Source organism: Uloborus diversus, chromosome 9 (genome assembly GCF_026930045.1).
Source record: "Uloborus diversus isolate 005 chromosome 9, Udiv.v.3.1, whole genome shotgun sequence".
Lineage (NCBI taxonomy): Eukaryota > Metazoa > Arthropoda > Arachnida > Araneae > Uloboridae > Uloborus > Uloborus diversus.
The window spans coordinates 102982811-103003956 of NC_072739.1; the positions used below are offsets into that span (position 1 = coordinate 102982811).

General features: G+C 32.2%; 1 protein-coding gene across 1 annotated transcript in view; it reads left to right on the forward strand.

The window, feature by feature from the left end:
- Positions 1-21146, forward strand: part of LOC129229560 (methylcrotonoyl-CoA carboxylase subunit alpha, mitochondrial-like) — a 68842-nt gene that overhangs the window by 18658 nt on the left and 29038 nt on the right. The window contains exons 6-10 of the mRNA XM_054863887.1: positions 477-598; positions 1469-1580; positions 3398-3479; positions 19249-19376; positions 19833-20016. Coding sequence (XP_054719862.1) covers positions 477-598; positions 1469-1580; positions 3398-3479; positions 19249-19376; positions 19833-20016 — 628 coding nt within the window. The remainder of the gene's footprint in view (positions 1-476; positions 599-1468; positions 1581-3397; positions 3480-19248; positions 19377-19832; positions 20017-21146) is intronic.

The window sequence follows — 21146 nt, forward strand, 5'->3', positions numbered from 1 at the left end:
GTTGTAGATTTTGAAGAGGTCTGCAGACTATTTTTGAATTGGAATGAAATTTTTCCCTTTTGCTTGATTCTGTTGAATTAAAAGTAAAAAAAGAAGACACACAATTTAGAATGAAACAGGAAAAAAAGTATTAGCGAAAAAAGGCATCTAAAATCTGCTAGAGTTCAAAAGCACTTTGTTTGGCATGACCTATGCAATTTTATTTAGAAGTTTTTTACCCTATTTTGCTCCTTAATGATTTATAAAATCACTAAGGAAGACTCACTTTTGAAGAACCTAATGCTGGACTTGCAGACTATTTTTTGGGAATTTCTTAAACTGAATCGCAGACTGCCAAAAAAAGGGCATGTTTCCATAGTTGAAACGTAAGAAATTGGTTTCAGATAGTTATAAAATATGGGAAATAACAGGAAAATAATTTCTCAAAATTGTTTGGAGCCATTTTTTTTATACGTAAATGTTGTTTTGTCTTTTAGGGAATGCGTGTTGCAATGTCTGAAGAAGAATTTGACTCACAGTTAGAATCTGCTAAAAATGAGGCCCTAAAATCATTTGGCGATGATGGAATGTTAGTGGAAAAGTTTGTTGAAAAGCCTAGGTATGTTTTAAAACTTTATTAAGAGAAAAGTTGTGCAATGATATTAAATGGATAATATACCTTTTTTATGCATTTTGAATTTATTATAGTATTATGCATCACAAAATTATTTATTGTCCATCCTAATTTGTGGTTGTCGAAAGCTTTGCTTAAATGAAAATTGCTGTAATGAAAATTAGAGAACTAGTTTGATTTAGCATAATAATATGCATTATTATTTCCTAATTTAATTTTATTACAGATTGCAATAATAGGCTTTTATCATTGCTGAGCTATTGATCTCATTTAATTAAATTATTCAAAATTTTGTTCTTGCCTTATTTTCAAGAATAAATTGACAGTAATGTGTCAAAATAGTTGGAACCATTTGTTCATGTGTGTAGATGTAGTTATGAACAATACAATATATTTTTTTTCAATACGTCTTTCTTGAAAAAAAAATTCTTTCTTTGCTTTTTATGCTTTGTAGTGCTCTATTTTATGTATTTGTTTATGAAAAAGTAATATGAAAAAAGTCTACTGACATCTTGTAAAAAAAAAAAAATTACTTTTTTTATTTATTTATTTTTTGAAACAATATTTACTTTTGGAACCTGCCTCATAACTCAAATGTTTCATGCTTGAGACTATTCTTTCCGGGGGTTTAACTTTTCATATTTTGTTTTTGGTTTGTTTTAATACGTCATGATTTTTTTTTTTTTTGCGTATTTTGATTTTTTACTGTAAGTTTATTTTTTGAGTACGCATTATGCTAACATAAATGCATATATCAGTTATCTAATAGTCATTTATGAGCAATTTTTGTTTTTCAAGCAAAATTAAAGTTTTCAAAATTTGTAAAGCTATTCTCAAAACTTTTTATTGCTTTAGACATGTTGAAGTGCAGGTATTTGGGGACATGCATGGCAACTATGTTTATCTATTTGAAAGAGATTGCAGTGTGCAACGAAGACATCAAAAAATTATTGAAGAAGCTCCCGCTGTAAGTTAAAAAAATAATAATTTATCTCACATTACAGGCAGTTAGAATCCACTTAAGTAGTACAGTAAAATCCTGTTACAACGAATACCAATACGACAAAATATCGGTTTCAACAAAATAAATTTTCAGCTCCTATTTAATTTCCTTAACATCATTTGAATTCCTTTACAACAAAGTTCCCCTTGCAACAAATAAAATTTGCATGCCCTTGAAGTCATATATATATATATATATATATACATACATACATATATATATATATATATATATATATATATATATATATATATATATATATATATATATATACCGCTAATTATCGGAACTTGTTTTCCTAATTAGTCGAGGCAAAACCCCCTGCTTTTAGTTTTAGGTTTGAGCTCTAGTTTATTGTTTTTAGCTTAGCAAGTGGTGCGTTTGCCCATTGTTACTCTATATTGCATGTACTGGAGCTTAAACATTCTCTTCTAGTTTATAGTTAAAATTTTGGTCTTTTGATCATAATTAATGAATCCTCCACGGCTGATGAGCTCTGGATTCACTCTTTTTCTATTCCTACTTAATAGCTGTTTGCATTTTTGTTATTTATAATTTGTTTAATATTTGTAATTCTGTTTGCTTGGCTTTTTAGTTTTGCTGCGTTGCGCATCTATGGGCTCTTGGTGTGGTCTTTTCAATATTTTTCACTTTTATTATTATTATTATTATATATATATATATATATATATATATATATATATATATATATATATATATATATATATATATATATAATACCCTGGGGCCTCATCAGGGGGTACTCCCCAAGGGTAGGGAAAAACCATGAGATGTTTCGTGAGTGCTGCTGGCGAAATTTGCCTAAAAAAGCAGCACTAGTCCCCAACATCCACAAAACAAGCAATTGGGTTACTGAAAGTCCAGAATATCAGCATGACATGAAATACAAACATTGAACCTTTTAAAAACAAAAAATACAAGTTTTATCTAAAGAAAATAGAACAATATTTAAGCTACAAGATTTATATAAAGAAAATAGAACAAGATTTAAACTACAAGAGAAACAAAATTCATACCTAAACTCAAAATCAAAAGAAAGAACTCTCTTGTGGTTTAAATATTGTTCTATTTTCTTTTAATATTGTTCTATTTTCTTTTAATATTGTTCTATTTTCTTTATATAAATCTTGTAGCTTAAATATTGTTCTATTTTCTTTAGATAAAACTTGTATTTTTCGTTTTTAAAAGGTGTGTATTTCATGTCATGCTGATATTCTGAACTTTCAGTAACCCAATTGCTTGTTTTGTGAGATGTCGGGGACTAGTGCTGCTTTTTTAGGCAAATTTTGCCAGCAACACTCACGAAACATCTCATGGTTTTTCCCTACCCTTGGGGAGTACCCCCTGATGAGGCCCGGGGTATTTTGGGATTTTTTCATTTTTTCCTTCTTTTAAAAGAATTTTTCGTTCTTGTTCAATCCTTATATTGCTATCAAATGTGTTGTCTACCAGTATCACAGAGCAGCTTGTGGTCCTATTGAACTGAGTAGTGAAGTTCATTTTTAGTGAAGTTCATTTTGGTTGACTTGTCCAGATTATAAATACAATATATGATAGTGTTTATATATATATATATATATATATATACATATATATATATATATATATATATATATATATATATATATATATACACATATATATATATATATATATATATATATATATATATATATATATATATATATATATATATATATATATATATATTAAAATTAATTTGAAATATAATTAAAATTAATGATATTTTTTTCCTATAGCCAGGTTTAGATGAAGAGACCCGAAAATCAATTGGTGAAGCTGCTGTTAGGGCAGCAAAAGCTGTAAACTATGTTGGAGCAGGTAATAAGTTCTGTTGAATGTTACTTTTATGATCCTCTTTAGTGTATTTAGCTTTTGGAATTTTATTTATGCAATTTTAAAGTTTTTTGATTATGATACTACAGTCGAACCTCGTTATCTCTTCACCTTTGGAACTGTCAACAAAGTCATCATAGCGGGAGCGAAGTCATAACCATAATAGTTTAAGATTCATAAGTGAACCTTTATTTCATAATAAAATAACAGATTTAATAAAGAAATTAAGAGCCAGTTTTTTTAAGGATCAGGCAGGCTTTATAGTTGACATTTTTGATTTTGCTGAAGTTTTCAGGATACGTCCCTTCAGGGTCGAGCTGGGGATAAAATTCGGTTCAGGCATCCAGAGAACACGTGTGCCTCTCCAATTTAAAAAAAAAAAAATTAAAAAAAAAATCCTCCCATTCATTATTGATTAAATATTTAATTAATATTCTGAAACATAAATTATAAACATATTTCATAATTTGTTTTAAACTGCATAACTAATCAATTAATTATTAAAAATAAATAACCAAATATTGATTTAAAGAATCAGCTAAGATTTATTAACATCAATAAATAGCATTTAATTTAAAAAAAAGCAAATAACAATTTTAAAAAATCATTGTGGCAGCAGGATGTATTCTAGATACACTTGGTACATGGCGCAACCAGAAAGAAGTTTTTTCTGGAAGGGGAGGGGAGGAGCACATTGAAAGAAATATGATCTGAAAATCTTTTTTATCTGACAGGAAAGGGGGGACAGGTGATTCTCCCCTGGAAAATTTTTAAAATATGTAGTCTTAAAAACACAGTTTTAGACTTCCTTTGCTAATATTGGGGGGGGGGGGGATACAGCAATCTCAGCGGAAATTTCTAGAGATTGAATCCTTAAAAACATGGTTATAGATCATATTTATTGAAAAGAAATCGAAATCAATTCCTTCTCCCCTTGCAAGTTTTCGAAATTGAAGTTTAAAAATTTCAATTGCAGACAATCTTTGAAGATTTTATGGGAAGAAGGTTCTAGTGCTTTGCCCAGGAAAATTTTTCAAAATTTTGGTCTGAAAACGTAAGCAATGATTTATATTCCAGAGCTACTCCACTTCATTTTTTTGTGAGTATATGATTTAAAAAACCTAATTGTGTATTGATACTAGAGAAAGCCGTATAGGTACCCTTCCCCAATATTTTCTGAAATACAAGTCTTAAAATCACGATGTAAGACCATATTTTGTAATAGTATTACAGCCAGTAATTTTCGAAGATCAAAACTCCAAAAACACTTTAAGCTTTTTTCAATGTCACTGAGTATTTGGGGCTTCACCTGGAAATTTTGCAAAATTCAACATCTGGAAATCTAATTTCAGATGTTCCATTAGTCTCATGTTAGTGAGAAATAGACAATAAAATTATTTGGAATGGTTTTGTTTCTTCTCTTTGTGTTATGTATGATTTTTGACACCCTTTTAACTACTAACTACAAATATCTATGCACCCTAATGTTGGGGGTCCGTTCTAAATATTGTTTAATGAAAGTTGTCAGTTGACTATAAAGTTTGGGAAGCCCTAGTATAGAGTAAATAATGAGAAAAACTCTGTGTTACTAGTCTTCATAGCGGATTATTGCTGTTTCAAAGTAAAAATATAATGAATGATACTATAGTAAAACGATCAGTGATAAATTTGTTCATATAAAAATAAAGTTAAAACGTAGCTTAATTCAGTGGCATATATATGTTTTTATTTTGGAGGGGGCCCATATAACCAAGAATAGACCCCCCTACCTCCCACATTTTTTGTTTTTTTGTAATTTCAATTTTTTTGAGGGGAGGGGGAGCAACATTGCCCTGATCTTCTCCTTATTTTCGAGATGGGGCAAGGACTTCATACTGTCATACAGTGACGCAACCAGAAAATAGTATTAGGAGGGCACTCTTAAAAAATTTTCGCTACCAGTGCATAGGGGGTGGACAGGAAAAAGAATAAAACAATCAAAAAGATATCATTTAAAAGAATGATAAAGGTAAAAACAGTTCTCTGAATAAGCGAAAATCACTCATCCCCACCCCCTTCCCGGTGTAAAATAAACATTCTTCAACTAAAATGGCTAAACACTCTTTAAAAACGAAAAAAAATTCTTTGCAATTTGAAATATTTTGCCAAATAAACAAAAAATACAATAAGTTACATTAACAGCAGCTTTAAAATATAAACAAATGTTTAGGCGACTCTGGTGTTTATAGCCAAAGTCTCCTGTAATCTAGCCGATCAGTGAGCGAAGCCAACTCTGACCGATTAGCGATCCGATCTTTTGAATGAAAACTTTTAAAACTTCATATATTGCCTGATTTGTTCTTTCCACCAAAGATAAAGATCTTCCACTGCACTGATCTTTTGTGTACAGAACTACCCTGCTGTAATGTTGTCTGGATGAAAATAACATTTGTTTCGTCTTTAAATTCCATCATCTTTCCCTTTAATAATGTACCTATTAGTTTGATAATCCTTAAAGTATTCTTGACAATGGTGCCAAAACTCATATGGATTTGAGCGATGCCGAGAAACAAATGTTGCTAGGTACGGTACTGTCTGATCATTTGGTTCGGAAAACGTAAAGCACCGATCTGGTCACATGGTTCAATTACAACAGAACACACATTCTGCTTTAACCTTCCAGTATTTTACTTTAAAATATATCTCAGGACCTAAAATCGTTGCTTTTAAGAAATGAAGGTTTCAATCTCTCCCTCTACGTTTTATCTATTCTCAATTGACATAATCACAGTGGGAAATTTCATTACAAAAAACAGAGCTGGTTTTTTTATTGTCTTTTGGCAACGGGTTAAATATTTATTTCAGTTCTCGCTCAACAATAGTTTCAAATAAATACTAATCATTCGGGAGATATAACCATCCAATGTTTAAATTAATTAATTAATTTACAAAAACATTTTCGATTCAATCCATCGCGCTTCGAAACCATGCTTGCCACAACTTAATTACACACAAAAAATTTGATCAAATTCGGTCCAGCCATTTAAAAGCCTTATATTAACAAACGTCCACACAGAAGATTTTTATATATTAAGATTCATCGGTGATACTAGATGGAAGGATTTAAATGTTCTCCACCTTAAATTTTTTGAAACTAGTTTTTTTTTCCATTTTCAGATTTCATATGATAGCAGTCGGACCCTCGCCCCAAATTTTCTCGTAATTGATGTCTTAAAAGCTCGAGTGTGGACCATATTTGAGGGGTTTGGCCATTTTTCAAAACTGAAGCTCCATAAAAGTAATCTAAAACGGTTTTCGATGCTTTCAGAAGGCAAGGCGTTTGGTACTGTCCTCTGACAAATTTTCAACACTGAAGCCCTGAAAACGAGGTTTGAGAAAATCTTTAATGGTTTAAGTGTGTGGAGGGTGCTAGCAAAGTGTAGCATTTTAAAGACTTTCTTATTTTTAGACTGACTAGGAAAAATAATTAAAAAAAGGGGGGGGGGGAGGTGAAAAAAGTAGGAGGTGATGGACGAAATAACCTGATCAATAGTCAGTAACTTTTGATTTTTTTTATTTTAAGGTTCTTTTCAAAAGTAATTCAGATTTTTTCCCAACATTAGGCAATCTTTGGAAAAGAAGATTTCGAGAATCCTCCTGTGAAAGGTAAAACGCAATTTCAGGTCATCTTTGGAGACGTTTAGAGATGAGGAGAGGTTTTAGGGATCTTTGTCGGATGTCTTTGATTTCTTTTGATGTGCTTTCTGAAGACCAGTTTCCTCTCCTTTCATGAAAATATAGCAATCGTGCATCGTTTATCAATATGAGAAGCACATTTTTTCTCCTGTTGAAAGGGCCTAACCTCTCATTCAAATTCATGGTACTTTTTAAAAGCTTTTTTGGTTCAATTTAGACCTTACTACACTCAAGCAGATTCATAATTCTGCAATGGAAAATGGAAGATGAGATGTTACAAGAAAAGTCGCTTGGCCAAGCAGACAAATCGAAAATAAGAAATTAGAATGTGTGTTGATACATGTTTCAGCGTTACAAGGAACGTCTTTTTTAAAGCAAAAGAAATGAGTTTATGGATGAAAAGACATTCGACAGAAGCTTTTGTCATATGCCTTTTCATCCATTAGCTGATTTCTTTTGATTTGAAAAAGGCGCTCCTTGTTACACCGAAACACATGTCTGCAGTAATTAGCAATTCATGTTATTTGATGTTGTTATTTCTTATTTTACTTTTCATTCACAAGGGTGTTTATTTAACTTAGACAAATAGAGTTTTTGTTGCATACTGAGTAGTTTATGGACTTAATTTTCAATTTGGTTCCAAGTTTATGTTGTCTTTTGTTAATATTTTAGTTAGTTTATGAAAATTTATTAAAATATTGTTACAAATAATAGTAATAAATACTTAAAACCAGATAATTGTGATTTTTTCACAATCGCCAAAAAACACTTGTTGAGCAAAGTTTAGATTCAAATTATGTAAAAGTTGAAACAGTAGCCATAGGTCTGTTAACTGATTGTCTTTCTATGACAAGAAAGGCTTCTTCTCCAGGTAGTTTCATACCTGCTGACTCTTGGCGCAAACAGTTACTGACCTTGAAAGTCATACAATTTTGTAGTTTCTGCAATTTCTAAGTCTAATATTTCAGTGCGCCAAATGTCAGCCACACAAATCTTCCTCTTTTTGGATACTACTCAGTGGTATGTATTTACTGAAATATGTACTACTGTGGCTTACTGTTGGTGCAAGAAGATTTTGACAGTCAAAGTTGCAGAAAAAAAACCCTTTTTTTTTACAACTTTAAGTGACCCCTGATCTTGGCTAAAGGAGTCAACCACAACTAATTATGTACTAACAGATATCAAAGATATAATGTAACACAAAATAATTGCCAGTGCCGTGGTTCACTCTTTAAGTAAAAAGTATTGGCCTATGTAAGTTTATATGTTTTTCTTGAAAAAAATGAACTAAGTCCAACTTTGACCTCCGAAAACTTAAGAAAAAATTTTTTTTTTGAAAAAATTAAAAAAAAAACATGTGTTTAGTAGTTTTAAATAAGGGACCTACCCTGAAAATTTCAGCAAAATCAAAAGTGTCAACTATCCAGCCTGCCTGATCCTTAAAAAAACTGGCTCTTAATAGTTTTTTTTTTTTTTTTAAATCAGATTGCACTAATGTAAGTTTGAATTATTGGTCGATAAAACTAAAATTATAAGAAATAAAATAACTCACTCCCCCCCCCCCAACTCTAAAATATTTTCCATTAATGGTTTGCTTGACTTTTGAATAAAATTTTTTAACATTCCTTCTTTCCTCGAAGTTGATTATTAAGTGAACAGAAAAAGGGTTTCCTGTAGTTATCAGCAAGAAAATAAACAAATTCAGAACTCTTCACTTTTGTCCACAATATGATTAGATTTTGACGGCTAACAAGGAGAGGTTACGGTCTCGGAAATTCAGATCGGGATGAGATTTGGCATATTAGTAGTATCCCTTAAGGGTACTCTCAGGGTAAAGTAATAAAGCGCACTAGCCATAAAATTCCGAGAAAACAGCCTTTAAAGATTTACGCGCAACTTATTAACTAGTAGAGATTGTTCGTAAACAAGCGCCCGGTGGTCATGTGGGCAGCGCGCTGGGGTTCCATGCGGTCAATCCGGGTTCAAATCCACTGCGAGTTTTTTCATTTTTGTTCATTTATAAAGTGACTATTACCGCTTTTTGCAGTTTGCAAAACTCTATTTACTATTCTCACAAACAAGTGATTACACATTTTTAGATATTATAAACTTTGACGAAGTAAATGATTTTTGCAATAAAAACATAATCAGTTTCTTTGTGGATGAGTAAAAATGTTGTTTTATTGCATATAAGCAGGTAGTCAAATTTAAAAAAAACCTAACCGTACTTATCGAGCAATGGTTTTGCTCCTTGATTCTGTTATTTGTAAATTTATCGTCTGCTGTATTTTTCATTGAATATTCAACTCTTTATTTTCCATCTATTATTGTTTGCAATGTTCATATTTGTTTTCATCATTAAATTTATTTATCGTCTGTACTGTATATTAGACTGGAACATTCTATACCGTGAAAAAGGATTTCAGTTTTTAAAATATTGTGAATCGAAATGGTCGGTTATTGAAGTAATCCTGAAACAAATAAAATCTGTTGGCAAAATGGATCAACATTCATTGCACAAGGAATTGTTGAAGCAGAGATTAAAAGATGCGGTCGTTTATTACGAGAGCTTGCTTACTGAAAACCATTTGATTGCAGCAGAATCATCAAGTTCAATTTCTCATGAAGCAGTGTTAATGGGCGAAGAAATTTATGAACGTACTATGGATATGCTGGTTGAAAAAATATTTGTAACTGATGACGAACTTGCTCATGAAAATGAAAACTGTGAGGAGGAACCTTTTGAGCAAGTCGAAATTCAAAGCTCATCAGCTGAATACGAACCAAAAGAGAAAAAAAGAAGAGAGGTAGAGCATCTTCCTTTGGATTACAAAATTAAAGTTGTGAACATAGCAACGGCTCACCCCTCATGGAATCTACAAACCTTACAAAAAAAGGTTAAAAAAAATGAATATTTATCGCAATGGGAGAAAGAAATAAAAAATGGAGGAAATCTATTAGATCAATACGATGTAATCAATTCTTGGACATATGATCGTTTTCTAGAAGCTCGAGAGAATTATCAACAAGTTACTACTCGGAACTTGCAACAGTGGGCTTTCAGCACGACAGTTTACAGATTTTGAATTTAAAACATCTGACAGTTGGGTAAAAAAATTTCAAAAGGAAGCATGCCATTCGTCAGCGAAAAGTCACAAAATTTGTTTCAAAAAGAGAAACTGTGACGATCGAAGAAACTTTGGCTTCTGCAGACACTTTTGTAATCCAGACGTTAAAGTTGATACCGAATTTCAAAAACGATTATGTTATCAATGCTGACCAAACTGGTAAGTTATTAAAAACTTATTTTACAATCTTCAGACCAAGGGCGGATCCAGCTTCTGGTTTAGGAGGAGGTCATTTTCGGAAAGGGAGGGGTAAAAGGGTAATTTTTGTGCGAAATGGGAAATTTTTTTTCAAAATATGTCCCAAAAATGCAATTTTATTCTATATTTGGTCATTTAAAAGATGGGTCATGACCCCCCCCCCCCACAACCCTCTCTCTGGATCCGCGCCTGATTTTGACAAAATATTTTAATTCCCATTTCCTTTTTCCAGGATGTCAGTATCAGTCGGCGTACAACAGGACTTTGGCTCGAAAGGGAAGTAAAACTATTTTCGTCAAAAGGCACGACATGAATAGAGTAATGCATTCATATACAGCTCAATATTCTTTTACCCTGTCTGGAAAAGTTCTGCACTTTGTATTTGTTTTTTTACAAAAAGCAACTGGTATTTTTGGCCCCCGAATTCAAAAAACAATTGATAAATACTAACAAAAATATAAAAATGTCATAATAACATCTTCGAAATCAGGAAAGGTAACGACAAGACTATACATCGAATTTTTAAACCGTTTGCTTGAAGTTTTATGTGGGAAAGGAAGAATTTCTATTGATTATCGACTCTTCGGGAGGACAAACAAAACCTGAACTATACGACCAAATTTTCCAGGATGATGAAAAATCTCCAACTTTTCAGTTAAAGGGATTCCACCAAAATGTACTCCACTTGTTCAACCTTGCGACGTCTATTTTTATAGACAGGTAAAGAATTTAATAAAAAATATACATAATTGCGCGTTTCTCGTTGAAAATGATAGAGAAATAAATGCCCGTGAAGACTGCATAAAAATACAATCAATTGTCCATCAACTGTCATCGCCAATTTTTGATAAAATGATTCGATATACCTGGTATACTTCTAAACATTCTGACAAAAGAGAAATTTTCCTGAATGTAAATGAAGTATGTTTTCCAACGACTCTTTCACAAAAAAGTTGATCCTGTAAGCAATCTTCCTTTATAAATTGTGCGAGATATCAAAACAGTTTTTGTTTTCCATGTTTTTATGATAAATATCATTCTGGTGTATGTATATAAATAACAACTATATTGTTAAAAATCATCTATAAATTAAGCTCCACAGTAATTTTGTAGCCGTTGTAATTCAAATTTTAACTTGTATCGATTTAATTTATCTCCATTTTCTCTATTCAAGTGCTTTACGTGTTTAAAAATTTCGCATTATCTTCAATTCAAATTGTACAAAGCTGTAACAGTTACTTTATAAATGAACAAAAAAAAAAAAAAAACACTCGCAGTGGATTTGAACCCGGATCGACAGCATGGAAGCCCAGCGCGCTGCCCACATGACCGCCGGACGCTTGTTTACGGACAATCTCTACTAGTTAATAAGTTGCGCGTAAATCTTTAAAGGCTGTTTTCTCGGAATTTTATGGCTAGTGCGCTTTATTACTTTACCCTGAGAGTACCCTTAAGGGATACTACTAATCTGCCAAATCTCATCCCGATCTGAATTTCCGAGACCGTAACCTCTCCTTGTAAGTTCACTTTTCGAAAGTGGAAAAACACTTTCTAATTCTTTTATCCACTTTAAAGTTTGTAGGGCTCTTATCTCTTTTTCTCTCATAGGAGAATCTTGTAGCGACCACCTATAGCTTAAAGTACCTGTGGTCTTTCTCTTCTCCAGCTTCTTTTCTTTAAAATCCACCAGCTGTGAGTTCCTTTCTATTGTCCCTCTTGTCAAAGTGAAACTTGTAGCTTTGAGAACTTATCTACTCGTCTCCTACCATAAGGTGTTGTGCTTGGTCAAGTCTCTTGTCTGAGTTAGATATTCCGACAATAAATTTTTCCAGATTTTTTTATTATTTTGCAGATAAATTTCAATTGCTAAGAAAAATTCGATCCAGTCTGCCCAGCTCAAAGTGTTGCCATACTGGAGTTGCACCAAAAAAAAAAAACTTTCGTAAAATCCGGAGTTACTTAACATTAAAATTATGTACCATAAGTTTGGGACTTTGAAAAAGTGACATTTCATCCGGAGTGCCGTGAAAATCCGGGTGTGGCGATAAAGAGGTTTGACTGTACTTACTTTTATCAGCTTTTCTTCATTGTTAACCACTTACATTTATGAATATGTGTATTAAAGTGTCCCAAAAATAACGGAAGTCTTTTTCAAATCACATACACCCTTTTATATATTTCCTTTTGTGTCAAAAAAAATTGTAACCGTTTACCCGCCAATGTTCCAAAAATGGAACATCATATTTAACTGAAAATTTTCTCAAGAAATAACGTTAAAATAAGCAAGTTTTTTTTAACACAGTTTAGTCTTATTTCAAAGTATTTTTTTATTTCCTGCTTGGTTGTTTATATATTTTCAATTATGTATTGCGATTTTTCAAAGATGAGTGTTTTTTTAGCTTTTTGCAACTTTTTCTTATAAAATTTACCAAAAATTGGCTTTTTCAGAAAATGTGATGATATTTATTATAGTTGTGAAAAATACTTCTATGTATGATTTTAAAATGCTTGTAGAAATGTACAATGATATTTTCAAAAGCTGTACCCCTTCAAAATAGCATGTTCCAATTTTGGAACATTGGCACTTTTAAGGAGTCAAATTTCCAAGAAGTAAATTGTTCGACTTCAAAGGGGAATTTTCATTTATCGTAATATATGTTTCTTTTTTCTTCTCATTTTGAATGTACTCTGATGTAGATGTTGGCAAAATCAAGTAAGTTTATATTTTGAAAGGATGTTAGCAAAGAAAATAATAACAGTCTACTGTTTGACAGACTATATGGCTCCGAATCCACACCTGCTCGGACAGCTGCATTGTCACTTGATAATAAAAAATAATATTAGTGAGCGTTTTATTCTTCATATTTTAAATGCATTTCAATAATTCGCTAGCTTTGTTTTCGAGCGAAACGTAATTCTGTTTGACGTATACCAACTGTTCATAAATGTTAAAAAATGTCTACAAGATTTCTTACTGTAGAACAAGCTGTGGCTTATTTAGAGACATTGTCAGATTCGGATTTGTCAGATGTAGATATATGCCAATTACCCTTTGATGAACCAGGCAATATCACTGAGGAAGAAGACATTCTAGAAGATGAGTTACAACCTATTACACCAATTGATGTATGTGGACAGGTGGACATTTTTTTCGCCAACTCTCGTGAAAATTTAACAAAAAAATCGGAGGAAGAACAAAGTCTGAAATCAGTAGATAATAAAAGTAAAAAGTGAATGAAAACGGAAAAAAAGAAAAAGTTGGAATTATCAGGATATAAAAGTAGAAAAAGAATGAAAATGGATTTAACTTGGGAGAAGAAAGCTAATTTTCAGAAACTGATTTGGTCAGAAAGTATTGAACCGCTTCGACACGCATTCCCGAATATAGTAGATTTATCTCCAATTGATTTATTTTTTTTAATTTTACCTTTGCAGTATGTTGAACACTTAGCAAATATGACAAACTTGTATGCATTGCAAAAAGGAGAATCAATAGATGTTGACAGAGATGAAATCCTACAAGTTTTTGGTTTGCTGCTATTGAGTGGGTACCATTCCGTTCCCTCTGAAGATATGTATTGGATCAGTGCAGAAGATACATCTGTGCCAATTGTACCAACAGTTATGCCTCGAAATCGTTTTCGAAAAATAAAAAAACAACTTTCATTTGATGGACAACCATAAATTAAAACAAAATGACAAACTTGGAAAAGTATACCCTATTTACGAAGAATTGTGTAAAAACCTTCAACAATTTGGTGTATTTCATGAAAAATTGAGCATAGATGAATCTATGGTTCCCTACTACAGTCGGCATTCATGTAAAATGTTTATTAGAGGAAAACCAATAAGATTCGGCTTCAAAATTTGGATGCTGTGCTCTTCAAGTGGATACCCATATTCCATGGAGATTTATTCAGGCAAAAAAGAAGGATCCCCTGATGTGCAATTAGGATCCAGAGTTGTAAATGATCTATTATCAGTTTTGATGGACGTCTAAACATGAAGTATACTTTGATAACTTTTTTACATCTTATGACTTAATTTCTCAGCTATCAAAAAAAGGTGTACGAGCAACAGGAACAATTCGTGAAAACCGAACTGGCTATTGTCCACTGAAATCCAAAAAAGCCCTTTCTAAAGAAGATCGAGGAAATTTTGACTATCGATCTGATGGATCAGTGTATATGTGCAGCTGGAATGATAATGCAGTGGTTACAGTAGCATCTAATTGTTATACACATGAGCCACTTGCATCTGTAAAATGTTACTCAAATGTTCAGAAATGCAAGATTGATGTGCCACAACCTCATCTTATCAAGAAATACAACGAAGGAATGGGGTGTGTGCAGGGGCGGCATTTCACCATTTCATTTGGGGGGTCGCGTTTCTTAAATATGTGTTATAACCCCAAAGCGAAACCAAACACACATTAGCTAACAAGAAGTTGTCATGAAATTGGTTTAATATGAATAAAACTAGTGTTTAGAAACAATTAAAATTTTGGTTCATTGACTAAAAAGTTATCATACAAAACATCTCGCTACTAAAGTTTTTATACCTTTTGGAAAAGTCATGATGCATGATTTTGAGAATTCGGAAGAGCTGGGAATCGTGTTACTAATCGATCAGTGCCCGATGTCGTGCTGTTTTGCCAGTTCAGCTAAATGGAAAAGGTTTTTTTTTCCCTTTGTGCTTCGAAAATATTTCTCTAACCTCCTGAGACATAAAAAAAAATATTTCTCTACTAGCTGAGCTCATTGTAATAGTTAAAAAATAATTGAAGTAACACAAAGTTATGTATGAAAACACTTTTTATATATCTTGCTCTTCAAAATCACCCAGTCTACTTCAAAAACTGTGACGGGTTTAAACTTGTCATCATTGAATAATCTAGTCATGTCGGCGCTCTCAGCTTCAGTGAGATATCATCTGCCTCCAGCTCTGTTATTCACTATTCCAGACTAATGAGTCCATAACAAGGATGAAACTGCAGTCTCTGGATGTGAAAACTATTCTGTCGGTATATTGCTTGTAATTTTCTCTTGCCTCATGCTAAAATTTTTTCTCACACTTGAAACATTTTATTTTTCGTTTTCAAAATCTAATCCAAGTAACCATAATCCCAGCCAACCATACAGAAAAATAATTATCATCAGACTTGTCTTAATTTCATTCGAAACTGAATCTATTACTTCATACAAAATATTCAAAAATCAATGTTTGACTTCAGATCATCATGTAGATTTTTGTCACATTTTTTTTGCAAACTTTAAAAATTGGCTCGGAGGAAGATTTTTTTTGAAAAAATTCAAGATTGATTGAACTATACATCTATAAAAAATCTATTTTCAGTTTCAATTGTAGATTGAACTGTGGTAATATGGTGCACAGATCAATTGTAGATTGAACTGTGGTTTGAATAGTCGAGTAGCAGATTGAAGATATAGATTTTGATAGAGTAAAGCATTTTTCAAAAACCTTTTCCCGATGCGAACAAATTGGGTAAAAATTCAAACGAAGTCATATATGCTAAAGGGCATGAGCTTTTTCACCATTGAAATAATCGTTTTGCAATAATTCTTCCAGTCGTCAAATCACTGCTTTGAAGTTATAGAGAAATGTTTTTATCGTTTTAACTCTCAAAGATTATCTTTTGTCACTCCGCGATTGCGAATTATAGAGCCTTATAAAAGGTGTTTGGTTCATAAGTCTTTTTTTATTCAATAATCACACGCATTTTTAAGAAGTTTCTATGAAAGCATTATAATGTATTGAGCAGCTGAAATGTGTTTCTAGCAGAAGAAAAGCGATGAACACTCATTAAATAAACATACACTTAGAAAATGAGCGTAAAAGTGAATGTAAAATATCAAGGAATTTTCTTGTGAAAACCACGCAGCCAAACCACTTTTCACAAGCCTCTCATATTGGACATGCCATCGTTACACTGGGCACACATAAGTGTGAAATATTTAGCCTATTAATGGCAATGTCTTCTTTAGTTAAAATTAACCATGGTTCTCTATCAGTTTTCTATGTTCTGAAAAAGCTGAAAATAATTCCTAAGTCATCATCCAAATAACGAAAAACACTTTTTCTAGTCTGAGAATGTGTCGAGTTTCATCAAATAGTTGCTGAGAACCAGCGAGATTTCCTTTAATGAACATTGATTTCCCACTTACATAAATTGAGTTCACCCATTTTCTATCATTCTCCTCAAAAAGTTTTGGGGTGCAACCGCCCCCTCTTGACCCCCCTATTTGCCGCCCCTGGGTGTGTGGACGTCTTGGATAAACTTTTAGGGAGCTACAGACCTCATTTGAGGAGTAAAAAATGGTGGTGGAATCTTTTTAGTAATGCTCTGAATATTTCAGTTGTAGCTAGTTGGTTACTTCATAGAGAGTTACACGAAGTCAAGATGAAGCATTTAGAGTTCCGAAGAGAAATAACAACTCACCTCCTAAGAAGAAAAGTACTAGTGGAAAGTCATCCAGGGCCTCGTTGTCATTTACATAAACAATCAAGAATGTCTGACAGACATTATATTGTATCTGCATCCCAAGGACGTTGCACAGTGTGCAAAAAAAATACGACTAAGAAATGTTTCCATTGCGACAAACGACTTCACCAGCAATGCTTCCTTTCATATCATGGGCATTAAATTTTTCTGTATTGGATTTTCTGAACTCTGGTATGCACATAAATGCAATTTAAAATATTTTTTCCGTAATAAAGTATGCAAAGATAAAAACCGCATTCAAAACCTCTTAGTTTAAAAAAATTCTCTGAAAAAAAAAAGCTTCATGCAAAGCGCCAATGTTCCAAAAATGGAACACACTGAAAAACATAGTAAAAAAAAATTTTCTGGAAATTTTATTTTATTTATGTACGGTTAACAATGGCAACCTGTGCCGCCGACTTGTGTTTGAAAGTAAACCAGCACTGTGTACTAGTCCGAATTAAAAAAGAAAAAAATTTTTTTTGTAAGTTTGAAATTTCATGTTGATAAAACATTTAACCTGTACCATAATAATATTTAGGTGTCAAGCAGGAGGCCTAAAATTGATTTTTTTTTTTTTTCAAAAATTTATTTTTTTTTTATTTTTTGAAAAATTACATATAAATTTTAATGAAATAGCAACTTAAAACATTAATAGCAAACACATTTTCAAATCAACATTTGCAAATGGAACATTAAAAAAATAATGCATTTAAAATGAAAAATAACTTAAAATTGAAAACCCCATATCTTTGAGTACTATGGTATAATTTGAGTTGCACTTAAATATTGCAGGAAAGCAAAAAAAAAAAAAAAAAAGCACTAATTACCTACTTTACTGTTCATATATTTCAGCTTGATAACTTCTTAACCCTCCGCATACAGCGCAGTTTTTATACTTTCCAGTCCAGAAATAGAGGTTGCTTTTTTAATATTCTCTCTCTCTCACTCAATATACATATATTACAATTTTCATCTTTATCAGTTCTTTTGAAATAATGCAAGAATTTAAGTAACTCTTACATAGCTGAAAATTATGTAGTACAGTGCCCGCTATTTCAGCAGTTTTATAAGTTAAAAAAATCATGCAATATTTTTATTTTCAGATAAATATAATTTTAAACCTTTTATTTCACATAAATGTGAAAAAAAAAAAGAAAAAAACATTGTTTCTTATTCCCACATAATACGCCGCAAGTCCATATAGTTCAGAAATGCTTGTTGCACGAAAGACAAACAAAAAGCAAGGCTACGAAAGGCAAACTTACAAATGCGCAGAAAAAAAAAAAACAAAAACAGGCAAGAGAAAAAAATTCCTGCACCCACCAGTGCCATCTAGCAGCGAAAACAAGCATCAAATGATGTGTTTTCAACTTACACAGAGAAATAACGAAATCCGTATTAATATAAGGAGGAAAAATTCTCCCCCTCAATTTTCACATGACCCATAGTCAGGGAGGGATGAAACTGATTGCCTGCTCAAATTCCAAGAGCCGTACGCGGAGGGTTAAACTATACTTTACAATTTTTTTAAACGATAGATAAAAACCCAACTTTTTGAAGAAAATTATAAATTTTAAGCCTAGTGTGGGATACCTAAATGTTTTCAAATTTGAATGAATGGTTTTTTAATACATGTGGGGTATATGGACAACATTTTAATAACATGAAATTTCTAGTTTGAAAAAAAAAAAAGAAAAAAACTATATTCCGCCTATATACAAGTGCTGGTTCACACCAGACGGGTTGCCAGTTGCCATTGTTCAAATTATCTGAAACTTTATTTTGCAATTGTTTTGACATACAAGGAAAAAAATATAAGAGGGTGTTTGACTTGAAAAATTGACTTTTGTTTTTCTTGGGGGGGGGGGCACCCTAATGTGGAATGCTGTCATGGGAAGCAAAAATCAAAAGGAAGTCTTTCGGCAAGTCCAAGTTGGTGGTTTTAAAAAAGAAGACGAGAAGTCTAAAAAAGAAGTCTACCCCCCAAAAAATTCGATATGATGCGTTTGTATGTTGTCTATGCAATGTAATGCGTTTCAAAAGCTTGGATGTTTGTCACAATAACGTATAAATTATTCATCCATTAAAATAAATGAACAGATGAATGCAAAAGTGAATGCTAATGAATGTTAAAAAATAAAATGAAGCAAAAATAATAGAATAACTAACGAATAAGTTTTACCATCAAATTTCCTTTGAGCTGTATACCCATTGTTAATTAATGCAATTTTCTCTGTCACTGCTTCAGGTACTGTAGAGTTCATCATGGATGAACAGAAAAACTTTTATTTCATGGAAATGAATACTCGGCTGCAAGTTGAGCACCCTGTGACAGAAATGATAACTGGTACCGACTTGGTAGAGTGGCAATTACAGGTAAGTTTAAAGTTTCTCTTTGAGTATATCATGCTGAAAGTCATATTTAATTTGTTTAGGTTAAACCATGGCCGCACTTGATTCGCTTACGCTTTACGGGCCTAGACAATTTATAACTTTCCTGTGTTGAACTGATGCAACAAGTAGCCTGCTCTTGAAATTCTCGAAAAATGCAAAACTTCATATGTCGCCCATTTTGACCGCAAGAGGCACTAAACCCAATCCTGTGTATTCGCCAATCAATGCCAACGTTTCAAAGTTTGTTTCTTTTTGATTAGACAAGGATTGGATATTTTGATTGTAAGAATGGAAAACAGAGATTGCCTGTAGCCCCCTCTTTGTTACCATGAATTTCAGTGATTGTCAGTTGTCACGGTCTATAAGCGTGAGCGAATCAAGTGGGGCCTTGGTTAAACTTATGATTTATCACTTATTATCATATTCTTCTCATTTAAGGTTGCATCTGGAGAGAAACTTCCTCTTTCTCAAGAAGAGTTGAAGTTGAACGGCCACTCTTTTGAGGCTCGTATCTATGCAGAAGATCCTGAAAATAACTTTATGCCTGGTGCTGGTCCACTCTTGAATTTATTTGTTCCTCAATCAAATAATAATGTCAGAATTGAAACAGGTGTTCGTCCAGGTGAGGCAAATTTTTTGTATTTATTTCCTACTAGCTGCATTGCCCGACATTCCATGGTCTACCTCAATAATGAAAATTGTCAAATGTTCAGCAGTCAGGCAAAAAATAAAGTAAAAATTCCCATTCATGCGTAGAAAAAAGCAGTTTTAAGACTCTTATCATTAAATTTAGACCTCTTTGGATTTTTTTAAAATCCCAAAACTTCAGTTATCTTTATATATTAACCAGCCTCAGGCATGGTCTTTCCAGGTTGACAGCAGTATTAAGGATTTAAATTCTGAAAATTTCAGAAAAATATTTCAAAACTTAAGACTAAAAGTGATTCTAAAATTAACATATATCAAGTTATCAGAATTCAGCCAATCTATTTTGTTCCATAAAAGCTATTCAAACTGGCAGAAACAAGGTTCATACACCCTGGAAAAACTTTGAAAAATGCTTGGGAAAAAAAAGATCATTTTCAAATGCTTGAAAACCTTGAAGCAGTTTTGAAACCTTGGACAAATTTGTCAGTGCTTAAATTCTTTCAAAAATCATTCAATTGTGCTTAATTTTTTTTCCAAAATTTTTATTGGTGCAGCTTTTGACGTGTTCGATTTGCAGCTTCGCAAAAAATTGCTTCGAGTGTTTGGGATTTCAATCCTTTTGCATCTTGTAAATATTTTCATGTTTTTGACAATCGGAAGTTTTTTTGACATATGCTACCATAAATTAGCTTTTTTTTTTTTTTTGTTTAATTTCAATAAGTAACAAAGGAATTATTTTAGAAACCATGGCATCATTGAATTTTTGCAGACGTTGCATAAAATTGTTTCTTGTATTTGAAATTTCAATCCTTTTGCACCTTGTAAATATTTAGATGTTTTTGACAATCGGAAGTTATTTTGTCAAAATCTACCTTAGTTTTGCTTATTTTATATTTAATTTCAAAAAATAATAAAGGAATTTATTTTTTGGAACCATGGCAGTATTTGAACTTACTCAGTCTTTGCAGAAAAAGTGCTTCTTGTGTTTGAAATTTTCAATCTTTTGCTCTTGCCTTGAAAGCTCATGACAAGGAAGCATCAAGTAGGGATCTATACTGTCAGCCCCGCTTAATTGAATATTGTCTGTTCCAAGAAATATTATTC